Source organism: Sparus aurata, chromosome 7, assembly GCF_900880675.1.
Source record: "Sparus aurata chromosome 7, fSpaAur1.1, whole genome shotgun sequence".
Lineage (NCBI taxonomy): Eukaryota > Metazoa > Chordata > Actinopteri > Spariformes > Sparidae > Sparus > Sparus aurata.
The window spans coordinates 11,380,233-11,404,039 of NC_044193.1; the positions used below are offsets into that span (position 1 = coordinate 11,380,233).

The window sequence follows — 23,807 nt, forward strand, 5'->3', positions numbered from 1 at the left end:
GGGCGGTTAGCGGTTACTCTGGTGACATGCTGCTCCTTATTTGCTTTGAGTATGACTTCAACAGGTGGCCCGTTCTTCTGTATTGCACCTTAAATGTGTCAAGCTACCAGAGCTACCCTTTCAGTTTTATGGCAGCATCATGCAGCCTCGAGGCGTCAAGGCGAGGCAGATGGGAGCGAAGATGGTCACCCATTAGACTTAAGCCTTTTTATATCGCAGGGGCAGTGCTGCAGTTTGCTCTCAGACACCCACGGGACCCCGCTTGTGCAAATCTGCAGCCTCCTGCCACACATAGAGTGTGCTGAAGAGTGTGAGTGTGTGTGTGTGTGTGTGTGTGTGTGTGTGGGGGGGGGGGGGGGGGGGGGGGGGGGGGGGGAAGAGAGTCATTTCTGATGATTCCAACACTAACAAAAGCTGCTTCTATCTATCACGATCATTTCACCGGAGGGGGTACAGCCTGCTGGTGAAATACACAGAAAGCATAGTAAACAACTCTGCAGGCAAGAAGCAGCAGCACTGTGCATTTACCAGACTGTGCTACAGCATCACACACACACACACACACAGAGGAGGAGGAGGACTACAATGCAGCAAAGTTGTCATTATTATGTGTGATGTTGTGTGTGCAGTGTGAGGATGCATGCTCGTGCTCGTGCTCGTGCATAACACAAACCATGAATGTAGACACGCTGAGCTGACAGAGGAGAGGATAGGGTAAAAAAACAAACGTGCGGACAAACTCTGGATTCACCTCCCATCCTCCCCTCCAGCAGCTGCACAGCCGTGATTGCGCTCGATGCGACCTGCGGATTCATAAAACTTGAAAACCCCGCCTACTTGACAGCCAGCGTCTGTTTACGAAAAGTCACGGGGACGGCATGGAGGAGCGAAAGGTAGAGGAACTGTCACACCGCGCTGCTAACAGGGGGAAGAGCCCGACCGCACGGGGAGTCAGGTCCGATCCGCGCGGCGCGCTGTGCCACATTTGTTTGATTGGCAGCCTGGATGCCTGCTGACACCCGCAGCTTGATGCGTGATTAGAGGCTTCTGAGTTTTGTTTGCGCCGTGGGACTTCTGACGCGCGTATCGGGAGTGTTTCACATCCTGAATTGTCACCCCCTACACCCGGCTTAAAACAATGGCGAGGCGTAAAAGGCGCGACCCACTGAAGAATTGTTGCGCTTGAAGCCAGCCTGGACTACACAGAAGCGTCTCCCCGAGACAACAGGGAACCGCGGCGCACAAAAACCAGAGGTACTCGGAGCGACATGGAAAGCCCAACCGAGAACCCTACCAGGGCTGTGGAATATTTGAAGGAGCTTAACAAGATCATCGAGACCCAGCAGGAGTTGCTGGAGAGGCAGCGGGGACGGATAGGGGAGCTGGAGCAGCAAGTGTCCGACTTGTGCACGGAGAACGCCTGTCTGAAGGATCAGTACCAGCGGCACCTGGCAACCTGCAGGCTGCTGCAGGGCAGCAACAGCCTGGTCACTCTGGGAGCCATAAAGGAGCACATCACACAGGAAAAGTAAGATCTGACATGGTGTCATGTTGTTGTTGTTTTAAATTAAAATCGAATAATCTCTGTTGAGACGATTTTCTTCACAAGTATTTAAAAGTGACACACTGTAGTTGATTAAAGTAATTCTTGCTAAATCATTCAGACCAGAAGTAGTTCGTGTCCAACAGTGCCACACAGTGATCCGCAGCTGCAACTAGACGAGATGCCTGCCTCCCTGTTACTGAGGTTTGCTGATGGAAAAATGGGTCCGAGGATTACGCGCGGCACAATTATAGAAATGGGTTTTGGTGGACAGCTCAGAGCTTTTCCTGACCATGTCTGGACCCATGCAAGAGAGAATATCTGTCCATTGTGAGCTGATTGTGGGCAGAGCAGCAGCAGTTCCCCTCTCAGACTGATCTCCAGTCCAGCTGTTACCTTTTTTGACTTTAGCCTTCGTGGTTGTATTCATCTGTTTGTCCAGTCGAAATGATGAGCAGATCAAGTTCAGATTGTGATATGATGTAAATCACACGCTGATTCAGTTCTGTTAATGGCCCTTTACATGTGTGCATGGGCAAAAGATTAGTTTTTAATCATATATAGACTGATTATGGCCTGAGCCGACTGTCAGTACCAAAGCAAGGCAAGTTTATTTATATTGCAGCTTATCATACACAGATGTTTTTCCTCTTACAGGCAAAATGATAACAAATAAACATAAATATTCAAATGTAATGAAATCTCAGGCAAATTTTAAAATCAGAAAAAGTAAAGATTAAAGCACCATAAGATTATTTGTTATTTGGAAGCAGGAGAAAAAAAAGTACAGTTTCAGTAGTTTAGTTTAAAGGGGCAGTTTGCAGTTTTGGAGAAGAAATACTCTTAACATTTACAATATTAATGTTGTAATAATACAAATTCAGAAATATGTTTTATCATAACTGAATAAACAAGCAGTTCTCAGAGGAAAATAAAGTCCCTGGATCACTGTTAGAGGCTAAAAGGGGGGCAGGGTCCGCCAAATGTAAACAAAGTACAACAATATGAAAATGTGTTGTCTTTAAGGTCAATTTGTTTATTCTGTTTATTCAGTCATGAAAACATGTTTAATGAGCTTGTTAATGCTTAGAAATAATCAGTACATGAAGATCTTTCTCCTCTGATTAAAATATCATTCCCAAACCTACATAGTGCACCTTTAAAGAAAATGGCTACAGTTCAGGCAAATTTTAGTTCCAATGTTAATGCTTGAAGCTGTTTCACCATGCTGGGATTAAACTCTGGACACCACTGGCTGACCTGTCCCTGCAGATATGAGAGACCTGCCCGGCTTGTAGAGCATCAACATGAATGTATATGATATATTTTGGGCCTAGACCATTAAGAGACTGATAGACAATATGTAGGACTGTGAAATCATTCTGTGTTGAACTGGAGGCCAGTGCAAGAATCTGAGAATTGCGTTCTCACTTTCATTCTCACTTCCGAGTGTTAACATTTGGGCAGCAGCATGTTGGAAGAGTTAAAGCTATATGATGGTCTTGTTGGGAGGCCAGTTAGAAGTGGATCACAGTAGATCAGCCTGCAGGAGATAAAGGCATGAATAATATTTTCTAAATCATGCTTGGACACTAAGTTTTTTTGATTTAGATAACAGTGTTTTATGTGTCAGATCGGCGATAAAATAATAAAAAAAATTACTCCTGCAGCATCCCCTCTCTGTCTGTAGTCAACAATCTGTGGAAACTGGATAATTTGAATATGCAAAGTATCTAGTAACTGAAGTTATCAAAATAAATGTAGGTGAGTTAGAGTTTAAAAGTATAGTAAAATACTCATAAAGTACCTTCAAATCTTGCACAAGTGCACTACTTGAGTAAATTGTACTTAGTTACAGTCCATTAATGTTTATTCTGAATTTTGACACCAAGATTTTAATTTTCTCTGCAAATGTATTGATCGACTTGGTGACAGATAATCGCTACCGGCCATTTAATCGGTCGATCCATATTTTAAATTCTGTGATTATTCTGCTTTGGCATCGCTGTTTTTTGTATTTGTCTGTACTTGTCAGGTTCTGTAACTTCAGCCAACTGAACTCTAAATTATTCCTATGCTATAGCCCTCAGTGGTCTTAAGGTCTTAAAGGATTTCCTGTGCATGGACAGGCACATTAATCCATGTTATATGGAATGCCGTAGCTCCAGTAGCCCCTGTGAAGAAGGCACGGACTACGGATGGATTCATTATTCAATTATGTTACAGGGCCAGCCCCTATCTGCGGGCGATGGGTTAAGCCCCGGGCAGGACGGAGCAGGTAGGGCAGCTGCCGTGGAGCTTCATATCGAGAGTGCTGGTTAATGCGTAGATAGTCAGACACGCCGCAGGGATTACCCTCCCTGCACCCTACGCAAGTTCACACTCGGATGGCTGTAGCTCCAAACTGCCTCAGTATGCAGACATTAACTCAGCCTGTGACAGTCCGCAGGATCATGTGATCATGCTTGACCTTTGCGGCCAGGGCTGTGCAAGTGTCATGAAGTCCGGTGGCGGCAAATCAATACTGATGACTCATGGACTGTATGTCTTTGCCGGCTGATAAAACCAGACTCATGAGATTAGGACAGAGTGTAACCCTGAACTTTAGAGTGCCCCCACGATATAAATCGCTGTCGGGCACTTCTGGAGTATTCTGTCTGATTTCCCTAGAAAATCGGTCTCTCATTCTGCACGATCACAGTGTCTGAACACCATTTCAGCCCAGATCTGGAAGAGTGACGGAGAAGTTAGCGAGGAGCCTGTGATTACCCCAGTGAACCTGATGAAATATGACAGCTGTTAATAATGTAAAGTGTGGTTTATGGAGGATACAGGATTTAAAATGTCATTTAAATGTGGCAGAGCAATTTGAAGAATGCAGTGTTCTTAAGCAAGACGGATTCGTAGATCTGCAAAGGTCATTTCAGAACAGAGGAAATGGGATTTAAATAGTGTGTACTTGGACTGTACTCCATTTTTCTACATCTTGCCAAGGTCAGGGACACAGTAGCAGCAGCCAACCAGAGCAACTCAGATCTTTTCCAAGCTTTACGCGTTTTTCCTGAGGGATTCCCAGGAATTCCCAGGCTCGGGGTCGTCTCCTAATCTGTCTTTGACTGCGTGCTTCCAAAGGGAGGTCTGAGCAGCTGCTGGAAGGTTAAAAGCATTTACATCATCTTGTGCTCCGATGACTTGTGGCGGACGTTTGTTATTTTTAGCCGTGCTAGCGACCTTGCTCTTGATATGGCAGTGTCTGTCTCTCGATTGGTGAGGTGGTCGTATTCACCTCTCTGGTCCGGACTATGAAATATACAAATGCCTAATGATTTAAAGGGGACCTATATTATGCATTTTCATTTTTCTCCTTTCCTGTTTAGTAGGTTCCTTTGTGTGTAAAGTCTTGAAAGTCTGCACCAACAGAGGCTCCTTTACTGCCTCGTCAGTAGTCCCGCCTTCAATTCTGTGACTTTATGACATCACACTACATCACCATGTCACACATTTGAATGATTTATGCCAAGCAGGTAGTCTTGCACATAAGAATTAATGTAGCACAGCTGCTCTGTTATCGTTAGTGGTGCTGGTTCAGGCGTGTGTGAGCTGACCTGTCAGAGCAGACTGGTCAGAATGAGATAACTGACGTGTTTTTTGAGCACTAAAGCATGTCAGCCTTATCTATTAGTAACCAAAAGTAAAAGTATGAACCTGAGAATGAGCATAATATGTCTACTTTAATGTGTCCAGACATAAAAAAAAAATCAGTCTGGTTCTTCAGTAGCTTCACCAGCTCCCTGTTTAAATATCCTGCTGATTTTAAGACTCTGCTTCGCACCTTTAAAGCCCTTTTTTATAACCCACCTGCTCTGTATCTTTTCTGAAAATTTCACATCGACACCCCCTCAGATCCTCCTCTGCATCCAACTCAACACACCATCTGCCTGCCCGACTACCGCAGAGTCTAAAGCTTTCAGCCTCTAGAACTCTCTCCTACAAGACATTCACAATATTGACTCGCTCTCGACTTTCAAATCTTACCTCTAAACCTTTTCAAACTGGCGTACTCGGTCGGATTCTGACTATAGTGATTACCCATACATTTAGTTTTTCCCTCTTGAGTTTGTACCTTTAGCTTGTATTGTATACCATTGCCTTGTATGATTTTATTGATATTTGATACGCTAGGGTTTCTTTTTAATGTTGTCTTATAAGGTGTCCCCGAGTGCTCTGAAAGTTGCCTATAAATAAAAATGGATTGTTATCATTATTGTGGAACGATCGTCCAGCCCTAGCTCAAGTACAGTACAAGGTCTTCCCGGGTTTCTAAGAACAGAAACTTTAGACGGTGATAACATTTACATACCTTTGTTTGGAACGACAGTGTTTCCACAGTTCTAGTATGAGTTTCCTGAGTATTTCTTTTACGCCCGGGGCATCACAATACAGCGGTCCTGCCCCATGATACCCCCATAATAATTTTCTGGTTTACTGGCTGATTTATTGGTCTACTGGAGAAAAGGAAAATGTGTTACCCTATTGTCTAAATTTCTAAGAAGGTACTCCCTAACATGTCCACCTCCTCTCTCCTCACCCGAGTGCCGCCATGGACTCACTGTTGCTGCTCGCTTCGAATACATAACAAGAAAACACACGAAAAAAACACTCCAATGCAAACCACATTGAGATCACATATCTTTATATCAACATCATCTGCAAATAGAGAATGCTAATGTTGTTTAAACAGACACACTTCAGACCTTGGCTCTTTCTGGATGTCCTTCATAAGAATATCATTCACATTAATGGAGACAGGGCACATCCGGCTCCTAGTGACAGGACAAACGGGAGTTTTTTTTTTCTCACATCAGGCCAAGAATGTGGTCACGGCTCTCTTTGTGCTGCCAAGTCTGTTCTCATCCTCTCTTTCCATGGTGGTTGTCATTTTAGCTTAGTGATCAGGAAGTGACTTGCACCTACTGCAAGCAGCTACATCAACAGAGATATCCACAAAGCATAGTGAAGTCCCTGCAGCCGTCAGCTTGAAGGTGCCACATGTAAGAAATTTAGTTCAAAATTAAAATTATCAACAGAATATGAAAAAATAACAGTTATGACATCTTTGTATTGTTTTGCAAAGATGTATAGCCTACTGAAGTTAGCATGCTAACCAGCTACTCCCGACTTGTCCCGGTCCAAAGCTCCTATGCAACAGACTGGTCGCTCAACAAACACTCAGTTAACTGAGCTAACGAGGTGGCAGCTACAGGTAGCAGTAGTTGGTGGTTACTCTAGAAATATGCTGCCCCCATTTAAAAAATGTTTTGACAGGAAGTGACTTCTTTCATATTGCACCTTTTTAAAAGGAATAGGTCAACATTTTGGTAAATGTACTTATCTGCTTTCTTGTCTCAAGTAGAATGACAAGATGGATACCACTCGTGGCTCTATGCTAAATATGATGCTACAGCTGGAAGACAGTTAGCTTAGCTTAGCATAAAGACTCGAAACTGGAAAAGCCAGGCTCTTTCGAGGTGACAAAAAATCTCCCAACCATCAGTTTCATCTGTACAAAAGAATCTAAAAATGTGTCTTTATACCTAAATACTTATGCTAAGCTAACCGCCATCGAGTATGGTGTCGATCTTTTCAACAATTAACTAACTTTCAACAAGAAAATGTCAAACTATTGCCCTTAAACCATGGCTTTGCTCTTGGAATATGAGGTTTCATCATTGACAAGTGCCCCTTTTACCACACCAAGTTTCTCAGGAAGGCAGAGCTTTTTTCCTTGTACTTCCTTGGTAGTTTAACTTGGAAACAAATCCCCATATCAGGTTTTTTTTTTTCCACGATTGTGATCACCACCTCAGGAATCCAAACAGAACTGGAGACGCATTTGGGCATTTTCCAATCCTGGTGCTGATTATAGGGACGGGTATATACTTCGCTGAACCCTGTGGGAGTATTTGAGAGCATATACAGCGTGAAGCTCCACACTGGAAGGATCCAGTCAGGGTTGAACTCTGGATCATGTTGCTGTGGCGAGAGCTAACTGCTGAGCTCACGCTGCGTGTTAAACCTTTATTAGGAGGAAAAATAAACATAGCAGGGGGTGATGGTTTGAGGATGCAGTGAGGCTGTATTATGTATATTTTTCCTTTGCATGTTATGCAGCCTTGAGTAACCCTGCTTTACATTATTTTGCTGCATTTGTAGTCTTTTGCTTGAATGTTTTAACCAGTCTAAACCCATCACATGTATACTCTTGTTCAGTGTGTGCAGGTTTCCATTGGCGTTGCATTTTACCCTCAGAAGGGATGTTAATAGCAGTCAGACTTTTGTGTCAGTCTGAAGCTTACATCCCTCTTTTGTGCTCAGTTCCCGTGTTTGTCGGCTGCAGTATACGCTTTATTTGGATTACAGTCCTCTTGAGGACAGTGTGTTGTTTGTTCATGCTATATGCAAATAGTTGTGAGCTGTGCTTGCAGTTCTCTTTTGGCTCTAGATATCATCATTAAGTGACTGGAGGGGGGGTAAAAAAAGAAAACTTACACCATGTTTAACAGCCATATTCTGCCTCCAAAACAAGTAACAGATACAGAATTTGCTGCTGCTGAATGATTCATGAGAATGTTAGCTGCTATCTTCGGTTGGCCGTAAATGGAAGGCTTTTTCCTGGTATGATGTGTGCACAGTTTTTCCTCTCCACTCTGTTTTAGGAACAAAATGCAGAGAGCAGGAAATCTGATGCACCACTGATAGTGGAACCTGTGGTGCCAAGTCAACAGATTTCTCTGGGAGTTTTGTCGAGCAGGCTCCTGGGTAACGCTGTCGGTTAGGTTCTCTGCGGTGGTACTGGAAATCATCTTGGTGTGCACTGACCCTGATGTGGATCCACAAAATCATCCACATAGGTGATTGTAACCTCGATGAGCTGGTTGAGCAGAATCAGCTGCGGAGGAGTTGCTCTCAGTGCCAAGAAGTCTAAGTTTTTATTCACACTTTTCTTGAGTTCAGATTGAAAGTCTTTGTATAGAGACGGCTGGTGTGGCACTTGGGCAAGGATTAGCCGTCACACACGTATCAGGTTTCTTCTTTTCATGGCTCCTATGAGCCTTGCCTTGTCAGCCCTTTAGTCTCAACCGTATACATGCTGACCATATGCAGTTTTTCTCTCCTAACGGTGTTTGTTTTTAACAGCACTCTATAGATTCTTGTATCCCTTGTGTTCACTTAGGAATTAAATGACAGGTAATACAAGATAGCAAGTTTTTATAGCGCACATAAGTCATAAAAGACTTTTCATGAGCAGCTAAAGGGGCCCTGTGTAACAATTTGTTGCAATTTACATGTATTAATCACTTTTTTTAATGGATGTGTGCGAGCGGATTGTAACCCGACGTCTCGCTCTCTCTCGCCTATACGAGCCTGTGGATGATTTGTTTAAGTTATTAAATCTGTCTTTGTGAAGGACGCGGGTCAGATTTCTGTGACAGCCAGAAGGATGTGACTTTATGCACGTTCTCAATTGCCTCGTCTCAGTGCCTCTCTCTGCTTCACTTACAGAGAACAACAGTAGCTAATGGAAATACAGACCAGTAACATAAACTAATGACCGGCTTCCAGTGTAGCACAGAAGTTCATTTTAAGGGCCCAATTTGTACTGTAGTTTATTGTTGAGTCTCATTCATAACTCGTCAAGGGTTGGCACAAATTGAACCTTTTAACTCTGACCGACTTAAGTGTTTTAGCAGAGGTTCAACCACACACGCCTGTTTATTCTGGTTGCAGATTATAATCAGTAAAGATAAACAAAGTAATCCAGTTACTCTGAATGAAAGTGAAAGAGAGGATGTTTGTATTTGCATTATGAAGCAGAGGCTCCTGCTCGTTCAGTCGTAGTGGATCCACCAGGATCTGAAACTGTCATCTGACCTGTGCGCGGAGGGGAATAGTGTCCGCGAGTGCTTTCATTTCTTATCTCAGCGCTGGTGGATGCATCTGCCAGCCCATATTTAGCATTCAAACATCGTCCCAGGCCTGGATAGCCAGCCGAGTGTAAACAGTATTTGGGATGACAGAGAGCTGATGTGTCATTCTCTGCATAGCCTTGTTTTTAAATGTTCTTGAATGTTGAAACCGACTGTAGATCTTTAAACCCATAACCCTTTGGTAATTTGCTACCTATTACACCACACAAGACAGCTGGATATTAATAGTTTGCGGAAACAATGCAGGCATTGCCACGGAAAATTGTATTCAGATGAGTGTTGTATCTCAGGTAACCACTGGTGTCAGACTTCAGTGTGATGGCTGAGGCGGCAGTGTTGGTGGAGGTGGACTTTTTTTTTTTTTTTTTTCTCAGGCAATCATTTAAATTCAGCATGAATCGCAGCCAGTGGAGAAGCATAAGTAATCTTGAGTGATCAAATATTGATGAATTACATGACAAATCATTGCTAACTCCAACTCTCTCTGTAAATGCTCTAATGGAGCTCAATGCTGATAAATGAGCAGCAAAGCAGTTGAGTTGTTGATTCTGTGCTGGATCTGGGCCAGGATGTGACCTGGTTACCATCTGAAAGGGCTTGTGAGAAACAAAAAAGACATATAGAGAAAATCCACAGGCAATGTGTTTCGTATTTCATATTGTATAGATTGATTTATATTCTTTACACATATTCAGCTGCTGCTTAACTTTCACTGCTTTAATGCTCACAACCTAAAGTTAACAAGCAGAGTTATGTAAATAACAGTTTTTAATGAAAGGTGAAAGTTAGAAAAAAAACATGTGTTTAGTTGTTAACAGTCTGATAATGTATTTCAGTGATAATCATTACTGTTTTACTGCTGTGTTGGACCTTTTAATTAGATTTTAGTTGTTGGGTTAAAGGTCCAGTGTGTAGGATTCAGGGTGACCTAATTGTATATGGAATCAGGGTCTCCCCCAGAAAAGTTGTTCAACCCGGTGGTCACTATCTTTTGATTGGGCCGATGTGATGGTGTTGGGAAGCGGCACCGTGGGCACCGTTTAGCTCAGTTGGTTGAGCGGCGCATCCCATATACAGAGGCTTTGTCCTCGCTGCAGCGGACCTGGCTTCGACTCCCAGCTCGGGTCCCTTTGCTGCGTCTCGCTACCCCTCTCTCTCATCCTGTTGCCTGTCCAAGTCTTCAGCTGTTCTATCAATAAAGCCAAAAGGCCAAAAAAATACTTAAAAAAAAAAAAAGAGAAAGCGGCGCCCTGACGTGGGTCAGCGACCAGATGTCTTTCTGATAGAGGCCTCAACCGACAGATGTCGCAGGTGGGCCTCCCAGCCATCACGTCTACTTTCCACCTGAGCTGCCCCACTGTGACTAGGGCTGGGCGATTATGCTAAAAATAATAATCACGATTATTTTGATTGATATTGAAATCACGATTAATAAACACGATTATTCACTGATTTCAAAAAAAGGATTTATTGAGCCACCAAAACTCAACTTTGAAAATAACTTTTAGAAAAACAACCAGATAGATTAGTAACAAGTAAAAAAGTAAATGATAATAATATTTGTATGTTTGCGTGATGGCAACACGTACCGCTTGTCCAAAATCTTGACCAGTGTCTTGAAGCCTGGGTTGCTAACTGTACTGATAGGGCACATGTCCTCAGCTAGCATGAATGTCACAGCCTCCGTTATCTCTCGCTGTCGCCGGGAGCCGGTGGGATGTGGAGCGGCATTGTAAAGAGTGTCGTCAATGGAGGACTGTGTTGCGGTGGCTGAAGCTGAAGTTGACGCTCTTGCACTTTTTTGGGTCTTTTGCTCCTTCAATACTTTGTCATAGACCACTTTATGGTTAAATAAATTTGTTGTGTTACCCTGACGATTTGAAGCCAAAATGTCTCCAAATGTCCGAAGTTGTCCTACCTTTCTTTTCAACTAAAGGCTCAGGCTGCTTTTCTGCCATGTTCTCAATCTCTCGTTCCACAATTGATCCACACACTCACTGCTTCAGCTGCAGGCGACACAGGTGTGTTCACTGTGCTTTTACAGCGCAGTAATTTGCATACACGACGCGCAGCGGCACGTTAATCGTTTTTCTTCGATTACAGTGTTTTCATGATCGTGAGAAGCCAAAATCGAAATCGCGATCAAAATTCGATTAATCGCCCAGCCCTAACTGTGACTGTAGTTCAATACTGTCAACATCTTAGATCACCAATTGAGAATTGGATGTCGATTGAAAAGAACATGCCTGCAAACCTTTGAAGATGAATTGCGAGTCTTGCACTCCCTCACAGTTCACTTCATCCTTTATTGTTGGATCATCACATTATCAACCCACGTTTCAGCAAAATCGATTTTCCCATAATGGCTGATGCTGAAGTCTGGCAGGGGTCATCTTTGGCCAGGTGGGCTTGTAACACGCTATCAGAAACCTGAATGAAATGTAACATTCATAATTATGCTTGCGTTGGTGTATAAACACCTTAAACTAAGAAAAGTTGAGTTTTCGAATGAGCTTTTTATATCCAAGATGGAGCCGTTCCTCTTCCACCGAGTCCGTCATGTGTCTACAGTAACCCAGAAATGATGAAATGGCCTCTCAAAAGAGGGCCTCTTGTGTTTTAAGCAGCCACCGTAGGTTCTGCTATATGCTTGTTAGGGGAAGGTGAGGGGAGGTTGTAAACTGCACCCTCACCACCAAATCACAAATTACATCGGCCTAGTAGGCTTTACAATCTGACATGACAAGAAATTTAAGAACATCGTGTCAGGGCTCCACAGAATTGAAACTGACTTTTGAACCAAACGGATTAATCGATGAACGCAGTAATTGATGGTTGCAACCCCATTTAACAGTTAAGAATCTAATCAATAATCTGATCATAAAGAGATACTTGGGTGGCAATTAAATATAATGTAAATCAACATGTCAGACCTGATTAGCAGATATTAATAAACATAAATCTCAAGAAAATTAATTAGTTGTTTTATGCAGATGTTGGCATTTTGTGCGATTTGGCGCCCTCCACAGTTTCTCAGTGCAACACCGCCGTCGCCAAGAGAAATCCCAGGTCTGTAACAGTCTGTCAGACGTAATGTAGGTGCTGACTACAAACAAAACTCATCGCGTCATAACAAGCAGCAGCATAACAACTTGATGTGTTGAACATTTTAATCCTGAAGTTAACATGTATGTAACGCTGTGATCCTCCCCTCTCACTGAAGTTTCATACTGCAGAAGCAAGACATCGGGGGGTTGGAGTGACGCTGGAGACAGAGACACAGAGACAATGTTTTTTTTGGTGCCCATTTTTCTGTATATTTTTTTCAATCCTTTACAACACTATCTTGACGGTCACACAGCACGTCTCTGGGCAGTTTGGAATCAAGCCAGAGGACTTAATGGTCAGAGGAGTTAATCAATAGATATTTAAGCATTTGATAACGGTTCTTTAAGGTTGTCGATTGAGGCCTGCACTGGAGTCTCTCTCTTGAGTCCCTGGTGGTTTTATATTGGCATCCGTCTTGGTTATAGTGACTGTGTCTTGGCTTCTCTTCTGTAATGTGCTAACCTCAGCTGCCCTTACTACGTCCCCAGGATGGAGCCTGTGGACTGCTAAATAGTTAGTTACACCTAATTCTCCCAAGGGGGACATTTTTTTTCACAGCACAGCACTGTGCATGACAGGGAAAACCAACACTGCACTTTAAACACGACAATGACGGACAGAAAAGCATGAAAACAAGACTCATAGCTCCCTCAGCAAGTCGCCACGTTTAGGGCTTCAGGTACCAGCGAGCCGTCCTGCACCTCACCGAGCTGTACCTGCACCCAGAGGGCAGCACAGCGGTGATTGGCAAGTTAATAAACAGTTCACCCGGAGCAAGCCTAACAGCTTTAGCGTGTGTTTTGAGCCCCCATCGGCAGGAAATCCTAGCATGATGAAGAAAGCTCCTTCCTGTGGCTGCCGGCGTCCACTCACTTACCCGGCGATCTGCTGAACAATCAGTGTGCCAAACCAAATTTACGAGCACATGAACTCCATCTCTCCTGCAAAGCCCCCTCTAATGAAATACCCCTGCAGATTAATGTCTGCGCAGGGATGATTTGCATTCAGACCCCCTTATAAATCTCTAGCAATGGCCGAAGACTATTTGCAACTTGCACTCAAAATCAAACGCAGGCTGCCTTCATCTGTAATGGACTGGCCCTCCTCGCGTCTCAGCGTGACCGCAGTCTTGCTGGAAGGGAGCCAGGCATTGTTGACTTCTGATTCCCTCAGTCAGACCTATTAAGGTGGCATTGTATCCTTTTGATGTAGCTGGAGTCTCACAAGAAAGAATAATGATGTCTTTAATGAGCACTGTTGCTTCTATCTGATGCCGTTACTGCTAAAGGCCACTCCAAGGATGGTACAGCTCAAGCAAACCATGTTACATTTAAATCAACAAACCCACCTCTGCAGCTCCGTCTCGGGTTGATTGAACTTTTGAAGAGAGCGAGAAAAAAGCCCTGCTATGATCCCTCTGACATTTCATAATACTATTTTTTTTTTTCAAATTAGATTGCAGGAGTGTGCAGGACAACATGGTTTCATTTCAGGGATCTATTAAAAGAATCGTCACGCTTTAGATTGTGGTCACGCTCAAGATTCCTATTTCTTAGCTAGAATGAAATCAAGATGGAGTGGAGGCACCGCCGTGTGCTTAAGTCGTATTCTGACTGTGTGGTCTGTGAATAGGAAGTGAAGGGATGAACAACCACATTCTTGTGAAACTAAGGTGTGCTGGTAACATATACTTCAGAAATTGTGGACAGAGCATCTGGCCTCTGGAAAAATGAAGCCAGTGTGGAAGTGACATAAACCTGCAATTTTCCCAACAGCCAGCAGGGGGCGAGTTTACTGGTCCAACTGTGTGTAAGCTTATGAAAAACATCTCCCAACTTCTGACTTGATGCATTACCTCATTTAACGGCTTGCTTAATGGTTGTCCATTTTTAGTTTAAGGCACCGATTTGCAGGTAAGTTCCCAACTGATCAAATGACAAGACATGTTGTCTTTTCCTGGATGTAAGGCAGCATTAGAGTAAATTGATGTGTGTTTCCTTCAGCCTACCAGACTGTTCTAATTCTTCTCATACTTTATCGACTTTGATTCGATATCGATGTATTTGTTCAGAAATATTGTGATATTTAATTTTGTCGCCCAGTCCTGGCATTTGTTGAAGTGCTTTTGAGAAGATGTTAAAATATATAGATGTATATTGTGTATACTGATAGAGCCTAGAAATAAATAAATGCTATATCGACCAGTCCTAGTTCAGCTAATAATTTGTGGTCAATTTACAGAAGAATAGATAGAAAGATTGTCCTATCCATCCAGCAAAGCACCAACATGTTCAACACAAACTATGTTTCAGTGAATAAAACTGACAAGTCGGAAACTTTTAACGAGAAAACTCCACTAGTCAGGCATAGTCTATGATATTAGGGAGAATTTAGTGACACATACCTTTACGCTAAGTTCGGCTAGCTGTTTGCTGCCGGTATCTTCATATTAAAGGAGAACTTCGGTCGATTTAAACATGCAGCTTCATTGCTCAAGCTACCCTTGACTTGCCAGTACCGAAGACGCGAACAAATTTGGTCCAGCCATTACAGAGCTCCGTGAACAGAGACGTAGCATTGAACGCTAACAGCATGGGGTCAGAACTTTAGACTGTGTTTTAAGCGTCTTAACATGCTCCACATCTCACACCAAAAGTTATGCAACATCAGCAGACACCTTAGCACACAGCACTGTAGCGTGTATGACTCAAACTGAATAAAAAAGTATTTAACAATGTGTTTGTGCAAGGAGCTACTTACCTGTTTGTTGACATCGGCGTCTTCCGGTAGCTAGACTAAACTAGCTGATCCGTCGAGCGTGCACTTACTCCCTCACTGGCGGAGACGGAAACGTAATCCAGCATTTTCGTGTTTATGTTCATAATGTACATGTCCATGTTACAGCCTGTCATGAGCCATGAGCCTTACAATAGCCTGTTAAGCCTGTTAAGTGCACACTCGATGGATATGCTAGTTTGGTCTAGCTACCGGAACACACGGATGTCAACAAACAGGTAAGTAGCTCCTTGCACAAACACACTATTTTAACTACTTTTTTATTCATTTTGAGTCATACACGCTACAGTGCTGTGTGCTAAGGTGTCTGCTGATGTTGCATAACTTTTGGTGTGAGATGTGGAGCATGTTAAGACGCTTAAAACACAGTGTAAAGTTCTGACCCCATGCTGTTAGCGTTCAATGCTACGTCTCCGTTCACGGAGCTCTGTAATGGCTGGACCAAATTTGTTCGCGTCTTTGGTACTGGCAAGTCAAGGGTAGCTTGAGCAATGAAGCTGCATGTTTAAATCGACCGAAGTTCCCCTTTAAGCATGCTAACGCGAGGGTGGTGTTGATCTTCTCATTTAATTTTGGGCAAGACATTTCACAATCATGTCTTTAAAAATGTTGAACTAATGCTACTTGGCTAATAAAAGATCAGTACAGACTGTTTATAGAAAGCGGTGTTGTTACTTAAATTAGTTGAGGAAATTAAGTCATCGGGAAAAATGAAGTTTCTCTGTTTGTAGTTCTCAATTTTTCTTTTTCAGTCAGTTTATTAGAAAGATTTAGTTAAGCATCTTGTAAATGTTTACTGTAAATGTATGTTTGCTTAAAAGCCTTTTTACTTGAAGCTAGCCAAGTCTTCACATCACTCCACTCCCTCTTTAACAAAGTGTGATCAACACCAAAGCAGCGAGGCCAGCGTACTGCACGGCCGCCTGTTCATTCTTTATTTCTTCACAGTTGAACCAATTATTCATCTTGCAGCTGTCAAAACCAGCTGATGCAGCAGCTGAATCGAAGGCAATTTGTAGCGTAGTACCTGTGGAGAGCAGTTTGAAAGGCTGCCACTAGTTTTCTGCCAAGTGGGAGTGTGGTGAGTGTGTGTTTGTGTGTGTGTGTGTGTGTGTGTGTGTGTGTGTGTGTGTGTGTGTGTGTGTGTGTGTGTGTGTGTGTGTGTGTGTGTGTGTGTGTGTGTGAGAATGTGTATGGATCGCTGACGAGGTGGAGGCTGAGTCAACAGCTAAACACAGAGAGGAAGCTACTGCTCACACATCTTCTTTGTCATCGCGGGTCGATGTCAAACATGGACTTTCTCACAGCTGGCTGGACCCTTTTGACATTCAGTGTTTGGGCTAAAAATACTAAAACAGCACAACATCACTGCTGCTGATTCATGTGTTTGCGTGGTTTGTGTCCAGCTACCGTGCAGGTTCAACCGTTCCCATTGCCTTCACTCATCGGTGATGGGGCTGTAATCTGTGTGTTTCCATTCCGGCTGCTGGTTTTGCACCGCTGTTTGTGTTCTGTGTCGCCCCGGAGCTTCCAAAGGCTGATCTAAATCCTAGCAATATGTTCAGGAATGCAGCCAGAGTGAAAGAGAGATTTTCTTGTATCCAGCTCTCTGTTTTACGTCAAGTGCTTAGTGGAGTCAAGGTTGGGGGGGAAAGGGCGACTACATTTTCTGCATGAACAAGTGCGTCAAGGGTCTGAGATCTATCAGTCAGATCCGACTGATATGAGGCAGAATTTCGGATTCTATCCACATTTGAAATGCCAGGTCTGAGGAGAGTTTATTAAAGGATTCCCACCAGGATATTTGGCTGGAAACATCAGAATGATGTTGGGAGATTACAGCCCTGGTCTGTGTATTTCATATTTCAACTTGGCACGTACAGTATAACTTAAACACAGCCTAGACAGATGAGATGTCTGTCTGAATGAGGAATTGAATCTCTGTCAGAATATCTGAGTGGTTGCCATGTCCCTCTTTTGCTTTAATGACAGCGTGCACCTGACCTGGACTGGTCTCCACAAGTTTGTGCAAAAACCCGAAAACTCATGTTATCCCGTCGTGATTTGACGTCACAGATGAGTCCATTACAGTCAGAACTCCTTGGTCCACTTTGGTCATCAGGTAGCAGCTGCAGAGCTTTGAGGTGTGGTGGGCATTGGTGTAGTGCTGCTGGAGGAAACAAAGTGTTCACAGTTTGCATTATCTGTAGGAAATGCCATATACGAGATTTTTAATAGCTTGAAAATCAACTTCGAAATGAGCCGCAATATAACCGGGTGCGTTCATGGTGGTAGGGTATCAGATTAGTTTCAAGGCATTGGAAAGGAAAAAAATAGTGTCGGTAGTTCTCTAAAGAATACTGATGAATGACAGTGCCATGATATCAATCACCTCGAAGGTCCAGTTCCTCTGCCGGCACATTTCACGCTCCTTGGCATTTTGTCTAAATAATATATTGACTATCGGAGCAATGTGACATGAGTAGATGATGAGAAATGAAAGCGGGTGCAGGCAGCAGGTGGCCTGTTTTGAGCCGTTTTCAACAGAATGTACAATCGTGTATTGTGTATCGTGTACTGCTACCCTCCCTACTTGCAGCGGGGGTCACACACCAGTTACTCCTGAGAGATCCATAATTTGACGGCACCATGAGAAGCAAACCACTACAGAGGACTGGACTGACTCATTAGATCTGCTTAGCCAGACAGATTTCTGCTTGTAATTAGTCTCTGATTAATACAGATCATTTAGGCCGCAGTAATACACAGAAGAGCCCTAATGCATGATGAATGCCCTTCGTTTATGCACTGGACTGAGAAAAAAAGCTCAAAAGCAAGGGAGTCGGACATAAAGGCACACGTGCGTGGACCTCATCAGACAAGCAAGAGTAAGAATCTGCATCAAGTGTTGAAACGCTGCATGCTTCATCTTGACCGCAGTGCTCCTTTTTAGAGAAAAACGGGTCTTATAAAATACTGACAATAAATGTGAAATACTGTATGAGACCGTCAAGCTTCACTGTGTGCCTCTGAGGAACCTGTCAGCGTGAATGAGCTGTTGTAGCTGACTGCCGGTTCGAGCCATTGATCACTCAGTGACATTGTAATGAATGGAGGCCAGGGCCAGAGATATTGTGTTTTTTTGGTAGAAAGTTGTGTAAATTCAGTGTAACTCCAGATGTGATTTATTCTTTTTCATCACAGCCTGAAGGCGTTCGTTCGCTTAAAAGCTTTAAGCATTTCGCGCCTGTCACGCTTGCCGCCACATGACGCAGCACACTCAGTGAACCCAGGAACTGTTTGGGTAACTTAAATAGCTCCGGACTAAGCAGTTCAGTTAAGGACTTCCTGCTGTTAGCGTCTTCAAGTAGCATCAAATTTAAGGCTATATATATATATATATATATATATATATATATATTATATACTAATATTATATTATATATATATATATATAGAAATATATATATATATATTATATATATATATATATAGTATATATATATATTATATATATATAATATATATAATATATATATATATATATATATATATATATTATATCTATATATATATATATTATATATATATATATATATATATATATATATTTATATAGATATATATATATTATATATATATATATATATATATATATATATATATATATATATATAGGGAGAAAATATGATTAAAAAAATAAGATTAAAGTAAAGACATTTTTAAAACCTTTCTACTTGGAGATCACGGCATCAGTCACACAGCTGGGACAAACTGTAATTACCTCAGATTTTCTTCTGAGCTCAGGAGAGGAAAACAGCCATTTCCTTTATTGCTCTAGCACTCTGCTTTTTTTTTTTGCTGCCATATTAAAGGCGATAATGTGATGAAGTGCTAGAAGCCATTTCTTCAAGGCTTAGCCCTTCTCAATATTTTACAGCGAAAAACAAATAATGGTTTTATAATTACATTGGAGCAGGTCTTTCCTGTAAGAGGCGAGGAAAGTAAAACAGCTTAAGGGAAAAGTGTCCCAAGCCTTTATGATGCATGAAAGTACAGAAATGATTATTTAAAAAAAAAAAAAAAAAGGCAGCAAACATGTTGAAAACAGGGATGCGAGGGGGCAGCGTGGTTTAGAATCTGTGTGGCCTTCTCGATATGACGCCTCGGCTCATTTGAAGCCAGGCGGGCAGCGATGATTAAGCGAGCAGACCGGTGCATTTCCACAGGCGTGTCCGGTTGCACTTACTCTTGCAGAAAGGCAGATTGATAAATGCCTGAGTCAGCATTTTCTTTTTTCTTGTTTTCGCGCTGGCTGTGCCCTCTGTCCGTTTCCTCCCTCACAACAGGAAACAGGCTGTCCTCATTGCAACAGACTCTGAGCCACGGGGATAGAAAGGGCACAAATGTATGCCATACATGCGCACTTATGTGCCCCGAGGTAAAGTTCAGGTGGAGGACACTGGACCTGGACGGGGCGGCGGAGAAGACAGCAGTGTAAGATTTATGGTTAGGAAGCAGCTGGTTGGAAGTCTTAAATGTGCCGCTGGAGAATTGGCATCTCTTTGGGCCACCGTGGGAGAAACCAATCTCGCAGCTTGTGTGGAGGCCTTCCTGTGCAGTGATACCTCCGATGGGATTTGGCATTTCATGCATAATTTAAAACGTCTTTGGGAATGCACCTGGATGAACCTCTGAGCCAGTGTTTCTTCAACACTTTTAAACTTCCCAGACTCTAACTCCCTTTCAATCCAACCCCCGTCGTCATCGAGCAGATGATAAATTCTCCTTGGATAAGGTCGTAAAAGTGTGGAATTCGCTCATTTAACGGCTCGACAAATGAGCTTTCTCCAGGCCGCAAGCGAAATTAATTAATACTTCATCAATGAGCCCGTCTCATTCTGAAAGAGCTAGTGCGCTTTGTGGTAACTGCGTTTTGCCTCGGATCCAATCAGCACATTTGAGTTGTTCGGACTGGCTATTGATTCCGTTTCACTCAAAAAGGCAACTCATGCGAATTGCAGGACTGCGGGCATTACAAATTTCATGAAAAAGAGATGTAGTAGTTGTAGTAGCAGTCAGGGGAGGAGGAGGAGTAGTTCGTGGTGGCCTTTCTGCAGGACGAAAGGAGCTGTCCAGGGTTCTGACCACTTCTTCCTCACTCTGGTTTTCTCTGAGGGTGTTTGTTCAGAGTGCGAGGAGCTTTAAAGACAGACGTATCATTCAGCGGAGAAGATTTGTGAAATATGGTCCTGATCTGATCATTTTTTCCCGTGATGCATTGTATATACAACAATCGATAGCTTTGGTAATTGCCATTGAATCCGGGCTGCGGCGTGTGTGCCAATGAATCTCATCCTACAGCTGCGTTCTATTGACCGAGCTCTAGTCCTCACCTCCGCCTCGCTCACACAATCGTAATGGGCTCTGCTGTAATGAAAACACCAGTGGTAATAAGTTTGTCCAGTGCTTTATGGAGTCATTAACGTCCTTTGATCACATACCAGGAAATCAGAGGCAAATGTTTAAGTAATAAAAGAGGAAAGCGAACATGGCACGACAAGCAGAAAGGAAATTAAAGTATCAGAAGAGTGATGAGAAGGGTGGAAAAAAAATCACTTGTCAATCAGAGCAGAGGCGATCGTTTTCTGTCATATTCTGAGCAGTGCAGCCCCTCTCAGAAGACACCTCTGCAGCTACAGCACCTCACGGTACAGTCAGTCACTTAACTGTCGTTCCGCCATGAATAGCTCATTGTTTTCTCCATGCGAAGAGTGAAAAGAGGCAACACAGGGGCTCGTAAATCTGCCCCTCATACAGGCATGCAGTCGCTTTATTGCCCTTTAGTGCTGTGGTTCGCAGAACAGACTACATTTTATTTTCTGTGACGCGAGGAGAGCTTGTCTTGCTGTTGGAGAGCCATTTACTGCAGGGTATTGCTAATGAAATTTCATGACCGAAATGTAGAACACAGTGTACGACAGCAAACGCATGATACCATAACTGGGGCCAAAGTGAAGTAATGTGTTTACCACGTACCTGAAGTTTGATCTAAAAAATACGTGCCCGAGCGTCAAACCAAGCGCTATTAAATCAGCGCTTTATTACATCTGTGCAATGAAATGGGCCTTTTTTTCCCTCCACAGTTTCGACTTGTCACTGTGGAGAAAACGCCAGCCCATTCTCTCCCCCAACAGACCACATACAGCAGCCTGGTCAGTGGCCCTGTGCTGCTAATCTTTCACGTCTGAAAGTCTGCTTCCAGTGCAGGGGTATAGAGCGACAAAGAGCTGTAGGATGGTTGGACGGGCCATAAAAAGGAGACCTTAGTTTGTGTCCTAAATGTGACCAAGATTCAAGATTGAATTGTTATATTAAGTAAGTAAGTTAACGCGACGTAGCGAACAAGTAGTTTTGGTGCCTAAACCCAACCAGAAGTCCTAATATGTGAAATGGTTTCAGCAGGCTTTATTTTGAAAGTCCTGATGGAGGTTACATATTTTATTAACTTTAACTTGATGACAAGATTAAGGCTACTCGGGAGTGAGAGAAGCACAACTGTGACTCCCAGCATTATCACTGTAAGTCATGACAGAGTGGGAGCTGCCCGCAGGTTCCAGTAATATTTTTCCTCCGTTTAAATTCCATTTTTTTTTCGCTGATATTCTCAGTTTTGCTCGACTGTAAACAATAACGACCCTATATGTTTATTTTATGGTTGACATTTCAATTAACTAAACTTCTTAACTCTTCTGATAAATCCATCATGCATTCATCCAAACTTAACCCGGAATATGTAAATATAAAAGTTGAGTTGATGCAAATTTGTTTTCTCATCTTTAGCTTCGACCCGCCACTCACAGGGTATATAACAGAATTTTTAGGCTTCTGTCTTTCCTGCCAAAATGTACCTTGGGAGTCGTAGTTGAATTCTCCCCGGATGTTTGTTTCTTATTGTGTACAAACGTGTAACTTTGGTCTTCTCTTGCACCGGTCGATCCAACCGAGGGTGAAAATGAATGACCATGGGCTGCTGGACAGTAGCTCCTCTCAATCTGCAACTCTACAGCAGCATACAGAAACTGAGACTGATGATACATTTTGTCATTTGCACATGGGATTTTCCTACTGTGACATTTCTCCTGTCATAATATTTGAGACCAAAGAGACCACAGTGTTTAATCAACACCACAACACAAAAAAAAGACTTTTGCATCCTACAAGAGCAATCCCTACTAAGGAGACGTTTTTAAAACACCCAGTTGAGTTTTCATCTTTAATGTTGTGAATGTCACATCGGCAGTAAGTTGTCGTCGCTGGAGTTGAAGTGTGAGCATTTCTCAGGACATTAGATTGATCTAAGTGTTGCCCCTCGGTGCCAAATAGCTAAACTTGGCAGCTGCAATGTAAATGCTGAATCAAGCGATGGTGGTCGGTGAGGCGTTTTGTTACCGCTCATGTCTTTAGCTGCATTAGACATACTGCAGCTTCTTGTTTCTACCTGCTCAACAGTGTCAGTGAACCGGTGTTTTTCTTGTTTTTCAGGTCTGACTTTGACTCCTCCAGAATGGTCAGGTATGTTCAATAACTCCAGCAGTGTACTCTGTCTTCACCTGCCTGCATTTTGTGCATTATCTTTCTATAAAACATTTCTAAATCCTGTGGCCTTTTTGGTGGGAAAGATCACCTCGCTCTGATAAAACGCTTAAGCGAAGACAGCGTGCTGCGTAAGTGTTTTTGATATCGGTGTGTAAAGCTGAATGTCACATCACGGTGCCATCCCTCTGTCTGAAGGACCGAGGTCGGCCCGATAAGGTTTCTGTTAGTGGTGTTTTGTGGATATTACAGTGGAGCGGAGGAAATGATGAGATTTTATGTCAAGTGCAGTCCAAGGTCACATTCCTCAGCCGTTAGCTCGTTCGCTGTGTGAACTTTAGTGGCTGGAGACTCTGTATGGGTCCCTGCTGATGGAGTGGAGATGTGGACTGATTTAGAACTGTAATGTGAATCGATCATTGCTGTGAACATGGCGAAGAAATATGGCTCGGATGTAGTGTCTCACTGGAAAACACGCTTCTTATCTGCAGCCTCTCTCTCTTTAGGAATGCCTCGCTGTGGGATCCAAACAGCCCCCTTCATCTGCCTCTGTAGCGCTGCGTGTTAAGGCTGCCGGCCGTGTCTAGACGAGTTGAACGGAGTGTAACGGAGCCTGTGTTTTAGACAAAATTTTCCAGGTCAAGTCGGTTCTTCCCTTAGGTGCTCGGCTGTCTGCGCTGCCCGGTCCGCCTTCTCTTGTGCTCTGACTGTCCTATCACAAACTCGAAGCTAAATCCGGAGGGCCACAGCCTGGAGACGTGTGCCAGTCTTTGTCT

The 23,807-nt window shown here is 43.1% G+C and overlaps 1 protein-coding gene across 3 annotated transcripts in view; it reads left to right on the top strand.

Annotated features, from left to right (window-relative positions):
• Positions 1–569: 569 nt before the first annotated feature.
• LOC115584676 (IQ motif and SEC7 domain-containing protein 1-like) overlaps positions 570–23,807 on the top strand; it is a 105,681-nt gene continuing 82,443 nt past the window's right edge. The window contains exons 1-2 of one of the 3 annotated variants that reach the window (XM_030422254.1): positions 570–1,528; positions 22,981–23,010. In XM_030422254.1, coding sequence (XP_030278114.1) covers positions 1,269–1,528; positions 22,981–23,010 — 290 coding nt within the window. In that variant the 5' untranslated portion in view covers positions 570–1,268. The remainder of the gene's footprint in view (positions 1,529–22,980; positions 23,011–23,807) is intronic. The other 2 variants (XM_030422261.1, XM_030422255.1) reach the window with 2 other exon arrangements.